The sequence below is a fragment of the Athene cunicularia genome, assembly GCF_003259725.1.
Source record: "Athene cunicularia isolate RWA chromosome 28 unlocalized genomic scaffold, athCun1 chr28_part1, whole genome shotgun sequence".
Classification (NCBI taxonomy): Eukaryota; Metazoa; Chordata; class Aves; order Strigiformes; family Strigidae; genus Athene; species Athene cunicularia.
This window is the reverse complement of record NW_020799139.1, coordinates 775,221-784,170: the sequence shown is the minus strand read 5'-3', so window position 1 is coordinate 784,170 and position 8,950 is coordinate 775,221. Positions and strand designations below refer to the sequence as shown.

General features: G+C 41.4%; 1 protein-coding gene across 1 annotated transcript; it reads left to right on the top strand.

Annotated features, from left to right (window-relative positions):
* Positions 1–444: 444 nt before the first annotated feature.
* On the top strand, positions 445–6,277 carry SLC35E1 (solute carrier family 35 member E1). The gene is made up of 5 exons (XM_026864947.1): positions 445–514; positions 887–1,024; positions 1,713–1,838; positions 2,337–2,582; positions 3,016–6,277. The coding sequence occupies exons 1-5, from the start codon at positions 455–457 to the stop codon at positions 3,247–3,249; spliced, it is 804 nt and encodes a 267-aa protein (XP_026720748.1). The 5' UTR covers positions 445–454; the 3' UTR covers positions 3,250–6,277.
* The last annotated feature ends 2,673 nt before the right edge of the window (positions 6,278–8,950 follow it).

The window sequence follows — 8,950 nt, the reverse complement described above, 5'->3', positions numbered from 1 at the left end:
CCCGGCGCTGCGGGAGGGGGCGCGGGTGTCGGCGCTGTGCCTGGCCTGGTACGGGCTGAGCGCCGGCGGGAACGTGGTGAACAAGCTGCTGCTCGGCGGCTTCCCGCGGCCCGTCACCGTCTCGCTCTTCCACATCCTGGGGCCCTGCGTTTGCTCGCACTGACGCGCACTGGGGTCCCCCAAAGCCCGGTGTTTGCTCATACCGGTGCCGTGTCCCAGTCTCCACAGTGTGCTCATACTGGTGCCCAGCGCGGTGTCCCAGAGCACCAAGAACTGTCCCGTGTTTGTGCGAGCGCCCAGCACAGTGACAAGGGCGGATGAGCCCGTGGGCTGAGGTTATGGCTTTGGTGGGACCTGAGCCCCGTCCCCAGCACTGCTGATGGTGGTTAGTGGAGTTTGGCCCAAGCTTTGTGTCCCCACCGACGTTTTCCTTCTGTTCTCAGTAAAAGCGACGATGCCAATATGGGTGGTTCTGCTTTCACGGATCATAATGAAGGAAAAGCAGACGACGAAGGTGCGGACAGGTTTGCTGAGGTTTCTTCTCTTGGTGGTGTTTGTGGTGTGCTCTGCTGGCTGGGATCAGGAAAGCTCGGGCTTTGGTTAGCTGGGGGAGTTTTGTGATTGAAACTAGATTATGCAGATTTTGCAAGTTTCTTTTCCTTTTATTGTGAAACACGTTGAAACGTAGAGCAGAGTGATGCTCTCTGATACGCTGGTGGTGTTATAGTGCGTGCTGTGGTCACCCTCAAGAGTATAAAAGTTGATTTCTAGTTCTGTCACTTTATTCGTCCCTTTCCTTTCCTCTATCCTTTCCTTCAACTGTATAAACTCAGTTGAAATGAAAAGTCTTCCAAGATGAATCTATTCCTCTCTGTTCCTCTTCCAGGTGTACTTGTCTCTGATCCCCATAATAACCGGTGTCCTGTTGGCCACCGTCACAGAACTTTCCTTTGACATGTGGGGACTCATCAGTGCCCTTGCTGCTACTCTCTGTTTTTCACTTCAGAACATCTTCTCAAAGAAGGTAATTGTTTTGCTGCTCATAATATTGCACAGTAGCATCATTCTTTAGCAGAGTGGTATGTATTTTCCTGTATGTGTATTTTTAAATATTTTTTTTTTCTTGACTGTGGTCAAGGGAGCCTGGAGTAGTGGTTGGCTGTTTTGTGTGCCTGTCCTCTACAGCTCTTCCTACCTGTTAAAGCTGTTATCCTGAAAACTGGGCAGAACTCAGAGCTTATCCTGAGCCTTTTCTTCTCGGCACAGTTTGGTTTTTTTCCTGCTGACAGTTTGATTGTGCTTAACTTTAATAGTTCCTTTGAAAGCTTTTAATGTATTTTGCTACAGCAAATCCTTTTTCTGTAGTGAATGAGTCTGTGTCAACACCAGGCACTTCTTGAAATCTGAGACACAAAATTAAAGTGTATGTCTTGAATCTATTTAGTTACAAAGTGATTTCTTGTTTGTAGAGCATTTAAAGTGTATTATCCTGTTAATAGTAAGAGTCACCACTCAAGAAACAATGGTTTTCCAAATGAACATCAGTTTTTCTTTGGTCATCCTTGTAGGAAATTCATACTATAACAGTATTTACTTATTTTCATAATTAATGTGTTGTCTAAAGCTGTTACTGTTATGTGGCTCCTGCATCTCTGCTGATAACGTGGGCAGTAGCAGAAGAAAGGCTGTTTAATAATGGGTTTTTTTGTCAGGTGTTAAGAGATTCCCGAATACATCATCTTCGGTTGCTGAACATACTGGGGTGCCATGCTGTGTTCTTCATGATCCCAACGTGGGTTTTGGTAGATCTTTCTTCCTTCTTAGTAGAGAATGACTTGGTAAGTGTTGTATTTAGGAAACTGTCTACCATTAAGAAAGAAAAGAGGGGAAAAAAAAACCCCAAACACATACCCCCACTGATACAAAAAAAGCCACTTAAATTTTTCAGAGTAGTTCTTATCATAACAGAAGGAACTATTGTGAAATACCTGTAGATTGTTTCACAAAACAATGTAAAAAAAGTGAGCATAGCGTTTATTGTGAGAATTTGTGTCAGGTTTAGGAGAGGGGGCTTATGTAACAGCGTAAATCTTGGGAATTAGTAGCTGGAGACAGGAACAAATGCACCCATGTGTTATGAGTAAGTAGAGAGATATTTTCTCCGAGTTAGTAGTTGCATAATGTATTGCACTTGGGTGCATCTTTAGAGGTAAGTTGCAGATGTCGTTCCTATTAGTGGCAGGTAAGAAATGACTCAAGTTGTATTTGTGTTTCTTGGTCTCTTATCTGAAACCTGAGATAATTTTTTTTTTTTATAATATTTGTCTTTATAACAGAGCACGATGTCTCACTGGTCCTGGACCCTGATGCTGCTTATAATCAGCGGATTCTGTAATTTTGCCCAGAATGTCATTGCCTTCAGTATTCTTAACCTGATCAGCCCACTAAGTTACTCTGTTGCAAATGCCACAAAAAGAATCATGGTCATCACAGTGTCCCTTATAATGCTTCGCAACCCGGTTACGAGCACCAACGTCCTTGGAATGATGACAGCTATCTTAGGGGTCTTCTTATATAACAAGGTAAGGGGTTTATTTGTTCAGAAAACTCACTTGAAACAGTCTGGTAGCTTTGAATTATTTTTTTGTTAAGAGCTAGCAGAACAAAAACGCAGAATGCAGAGCGTAATATGTCCTTGTGGAGGAGGAATGTGTATCACCTCAGCCTCTTGGGTGCTTGGGTCAGGCCAGCTGTTAGGCCTCTAATAAACTTAAATTTTGATCTTAATGTTTTCCTGAAAAATGGAAGAGCGGGAAGTAACTCACTTAAATGTCTTGAGCAAAAGAGCAGCTTACTGATTTGGCCTGAGAGGCATGAGGTTTTTATTGGAAGCCACTCCTATTTTAAGACTAATAGGCGTAGATAGTAGTGTAATTGTAAAACTGTATGTTTTTTTCTAGGTATATGAATACGGTAGGTGATCCCTAAGAAAATCTTTCTTGCTTTCTTTCCTAGACAAAATATGATGCAAACCAAGAGGCAAAGAAGCAGCTACTTCCAGTTACAACTGGAGACCTTGTGAATTTGGACCGGCATCGAAACACTCCTGAAAAGTCTCAGAATGGACTCACAGCATTTGCACAACACGGAGACTATCAGTATGGTCGAACCAATATCCTAACAGACCACTTCCAGTATAATCGGCAAAACTATCCAACTACCTACAACTTAAATCGTTTTGATATATAGAATCCTGGCAAACAGGTATAGACTGTGATATCAAAGTGTCCCCAACATTATCAGAAACTTTTAGTACATCCATGAACGTAAAGCCATTTTATTGTACAGTTTTTGCAGAAGGGAAGATGCATGTGTAGTGAAAGTGGTACAGACCTTCAACTTCTGCCAAGCAGACCTTTAAGCGTGACCCAGCTAGATCTGACACTGGAACTAAATGCACAGTGTAGCTCTTGTGCAGAGATTCTGCTGAAATGCACGTACGTAACTTCAGTGTAAAACATCTGCTGTCACTGCTCCTTTTCAGAGTCTGTCAACTGATTGTTCCTTTGGCAGCTAAATTCTGGCCAGTATTTCGTTTCCACACCAGTAAAATCACCTTTAATTGGTTCTCTGATATCTTTTAATGGTACTTTCTTTTAATGAAACTTTGAGAAAGAAGTGAAACCAAGGCGTGCTTCTGCTTGTCAGGATTTGTCTGAGGAGGATTGACTTACGTGTACCAGTTGCAGATAGGGAGGCCTGAGTTCATCTTGAGCAACTACAAAACTTCATGTGGGTATTCACTACTATTTGTGCTGATGTCTTCAGTTGTGGATGACAAACCAGGAGTGTTTCTGAAAGAGTAGACAGTAGAATGATCGATCTCTCCAAGAAGCGTACTTCAGGCATAGAGAAACAATTCTCTAAAATTGCTCTTGTCCCAGTCACTGTAGGTAACAAACAAACAGAGCTTAAAATCATGATTGTTTTCTGAATAATGCAGTCCTGTAACTCCAGACATTGCTCTTCCTTGGCAATACAGAAAACACCTTCACAAATAAAGTATTTGGAATAATACGATTTTTTTTTTTTTACTTGCTTCACACCTGTTCTTACAAAACTTTTGTTGCTTTAAAAATCGAAAGGTTTAAGGTGTTTTCTTCTGGTTTATGCATAAATTATGCTCTTTATATGATTCATATATTATGAATGCATTAATTTGAATAATCCTCATTCGTAATAATTTCTTAAGTCTTATCTTTTTAGCCCCTACCTGGTTTATTAAGTTTCTCAATTCCTGCTGTTGGAGTTGCTGGGTGCATTTAGCCTGACTTCCACTTTCCACTGAAAAAAGTTAAATTTGTGTCCTGCTGTGTTCCTGCAACTCCCCTAGCTCGAATAGTAAATTGTAAAGAAAAAGAAAAAATTTGAATGAGCGGTAAATAGATAATTTATGGTTCAGAAGAACTCGTTCAGTTAGTATAAATGAATGTGCTTAATTCTAGATGAGTTGATTGTTGTGCGTCAGATACTGCGTTTGTGCACGAGGGGGATGAAACCAGTTGAACTTGGGTTTCACTGAATCAGATTGTTACTGTTATTACTTTAGCAAAAGAAGATTTTAGGGGCCTTCTTTCCTTAACAGAAAAGCTGTTGAACAGTATGATTTTTGATAGCATAAGAATTATGGTTTTGCTAGAGAGGTATTAGATACCAGTGACAAAATTTAGGGCGTGGTACAGAACACTCCCTCCACTTATTTATTGCTTTAAAAATTACCATTTCCGTGATGCGAGATGATGATTTGGCTCTTTTCTGGATAATAAAAAAATTATTTTTAAGTGCAGAGTCAACCTGATCTTATTCTTTTGGCTGACTGTGGAGGTAGTTATATCGACTGCCTTCCACCATACAGTTCGAAAGGGGAAATGGTCCTTCTGAAACTTCAGAGATGACTTAAATATGCTGCTAATATATGTGAGCAGAACTTCCTTGACGTGGCTGGAGTCAAGTCTGTTCATGCTAGCTTAGAACTTGGGCTTTTATTTTAGAAAATCTAAATAAATTATTCCCTAACCCAGGTTAACAAGAACAAGATGATGAGGAAAAGCATTCTTTCAGATGAAATTTCTTCTGTCTGTTCCAGTATTATGTATAATTATTTCTTTTTAGCATGGGAAAGTGCAAAATGTGTATTTCTAGGGCTCACTTCCCAATATTTGACTGCTTTTACATACATGTAAAAAGTACTGTGTGGGCTCTGGATTTGGATTAGGCACTGGCTCTGCAAAGGACTGATTTGAAGATGAGATATTTAGGCTGAGGTTTTTAAGAGGGGCTGAAGTTCTCCAACTGCTTTAAAAGGGAACAGGCTGTAAACTGTTAAGACTCGTACAGACGCTTAATTGTGTCCTTTGTGCCTCAGTTTCCCATTTGGAGAATGAAGATGGTTCTTCGCTACTTCACAGGGGAGTGAAATACCAGAAAAAAAGAGCAGGGTGTGGCCCAGGGATGTAGAGGCATGCTGTGAGTTCATCTGTACCTCTGGTATATCCACCACTGTACCATCTTCACACAGCTTGAGCTGATACTTGGCATAAAGCTCCATGTATTTTATTCACAGATCAGGGGCCTTATTAAATATATTTAGGTGGTTTCCTTTTAAAGAACATAACCAGATCTTTTTTGCAACTGTTTCCAGAGAAAGCTTGCACTGCACACCTACCGTGGCAGGTCTTTAGCTCAGCTTGTTCTGTCAGGAGTGCAGAAGCAGGTGAGGGCTTTCTGTTGAAAAGACCTTGTCCTGAATTCCATCTGGGCTCGTGGCCATACTGTGTCTCTGAAACAAAACTACTGTCGTTGAGAGCAGAAAGGGACTGACCCAAACCATGGATATCATCTGTTTAGGGCCCAGAAAGTGAATCTCTCCCCTGGAGACTGCTTGACAATGTTCAGGCTCTTCTAGTTCAGGTCTGTGGTGAACAGGCATAACTTGGTATGGTAGAGCATATAATTAAAACGGTTAAATGAACCAGTTGCAAGAGGTGGTTTTGCTGAGTACCTGAATCCAAGTCCTTAAGCAATATTGCCCACATTCAGGTAAAAGAAGTTTCTGATACTGTTGTAATATATATTTTAATCTTGGGTCGCTGCGAGATTTTGTTTGGCAAGGTGAAACATTTGTTTTAACATGGTTTGTAAATTAATGACGTATTTAACTATGTACATAGGTCTGTAGAAAGTATGGAAACACTGGAATAAAAAGGGCATATCTAGACAATCGTGTATAACGACCCTGTTATTAAAATGAAGGGGGTTGGTTTGGGTTTTCTCCGTGCAGGAGGCTTTGGGAGCGCCACGCATGAGTAGTCATGGCCACTTGTGAGGAATTGGATTAATGTTTCACTGGATGGGTGTGATACCTTCCCGGATGTTTACACGGGCTGAAACTAGGATGATGCAGGTGCCATAAGTAGTGTTAGGACAGCAGTCACTTAGAAATGTTTTGGTTTCCACTGCACATTTCTAACATATGTATAAATACATAACAAAATCGGAAAATTCTTCCCCAAACAGTCCTGGATAGTTCTAGAAGGATTAGTGTGAGAGAACCTGATCTCTTCCCACTACAGTGGGTTTTCTGTTGATAGCTCTGTAGATTATTTGGTGCTCTTTCAAGAGATCTTCAAAATATTTCCCTTGCAGATTCAATTTGAATACCCAGTAGTGATTAGAGCATCTTTATCATCTGGTAAAATGCTTGTGTTTTTTTAAAAAACTGAATGCTAAATAAAATTGAGGCAATACATAGGCTTTGTAGGTGTACAGTGATTTGTAAAAATAGCGTTGGCAATTTGGGGTCAACCCATGATGATTGCTGAAGCTCAAGACCTTTTCTCTCTAATCTGTGTTCAAACCCACATTTTTCTGATGTAGCATTTTGCAGCAGAAGAAACTTCTGCCATGTAGCTATTTGTGAAAAAGGTGCAATATAAATAAAGGGGAAGTTTTGTTTTTCTAAGGTTTCCATTTCTGAACCATGTTGTCAGATGTTAAAAATAATTCTGGAATATCTTTGTGGTGATGGTACAGGCTGGTAAAACAAATTTGTTCATTCTGAGATGCTGGGTCTATGATAAAATCACATGTAGATATGAAAGTGCAAATATGCAGATGGCAGTGACCATCCTCTTTTGGGGTTTTTTGTTTGTTTTTTGTGTTGGACCTCTATAAATTGATGTGAACATGGGTGGTTTTAGAGAAAAAAAAAATAATAAAACCAAAACAAACCGCAAAACCAAAATCCCACACTCCTCACTGTATGAAATCTGGCAGTTAAGCAAATGAACACTTTTGTATTGTTTTCCTGTTCCTATTTCAACTCTCATTCTGTGAAGTTCTGATGTTACTCAGGCAGATTGCCTGCAACTCACCCTCCAGCCCGTCCTGAAGCCAGGATCCTTTCTGGGCCAACAGGAAGAAACCACACTGGTGACCTCCAGGTACTGGGACTCTTTCCTGTCTTAAAATAAATCAGGTGTTCAGATGGTTTTTGGAAGACATCTCTGTCAGGTAACTGAAGTTTTTGGGGCATTTTGTGGATAAACCATTGCTGCATGCTGAGGAACGTGGCAGCCTGGACAGTGACTGCGTGGGCTCTGATGTGCAAAGCAGTAAGGTTTGTGTTGAGATGGAAGGCAGCAGCAGGAATTTTGAAAAATTTCTGACTTTTAAATATAAACTAAGATTTGAATGTAATCTGGGATCTGCGTCACATTTCCAGGACTGCAGAGCGATGTAGAATCATGGTCAGAGTTTGTGTTTGATTTCTTTTTTCATTTGAATACATGGAAACATAAATCTTTCTGAGTTTTTATCTTCTGTAGATAATATAGAGGGGTCTTCATGGTACGTCTTGTTAAGAATAAAAAGTTCTGGCTTTTTGTGAGGATGTCTTGAGTGTTACCTTTGTGACTGGAAATCCTGTAAAGTGTAATTTAATGCCTGAAACTTAAGATAGTGATTACAGCTTCAGGTGAGCGTTAGGATACGCAGGTTTGCTTTAGACCTCTTAAGATTCCCAGATGATTGCTTCCACTTGCAGATTTTGTTTTTCTAAAATATTAAAGGGCACCAGAATTATTTGGGCCCCACTTGGAGTTTTAGTGCCTGGCTCTCATGTAAATGGTCTTCAAGCATGCTGGAGTTTTGTGGGGTTTTTTGAATTGTGTAGGTAGAAGGAGTTGAACAATCCCCGCCATGCCTTGTACCTCTTGGCTTGGCTGTGAAGCTGATCCGATCAGTACCTTGCTTTTGAAGGAATGTTTTCCTGAATCCAGCAGGTATGTGGTGTATTTTTAGTCCCACTTTGAATACTAACTAGAGTATCGGGTGCAGAAGGAAAGTCAAGAACCAGAAATGAACATTTTCGTTTGAACTGTGTGAAGAAATGAAGCCACTTAACAAAAGCAGCAGTGCTTGAGTAATGTCCCTGTATACCGTCTGCACTTTCTTTTCTCAGCAGTTGAATTTTGGGTTAAATTTGCTGTCTACCAGGCTTCCTACACATCCGTGTTCCTTTCTACATCATGCCAATGGTCTGTGCCGCTGCAATGGATTGTGCCTCAAGATGAAACATTCTAAATGACACGCTTTCTTTTAATGCTCTCTATTTTCTGGCAACTGAATTGCAGCTTGGACGTCGCATTCTAAAAGTGGAGGAACTTCTCGAATTGGGAGTGCAGCAGCAGCTTTGCAGGTACTCGGGGACCGAGGCCAAGGTCCAGAAGCAGCTTCTTCAGCGGCCGGCAGAGGCGATGTGTGTGCAAGCCCTCAGCTCCTCCAGCGGCGCGGCGCGGCCGGTGGGCGACTGACGGGCCGAGCTGGCTCCTGAACACCGGCCTGAGGCGCTGCCCCGCGGGCCCTCGCGCGGCCGGGCCTGGGCCTACCC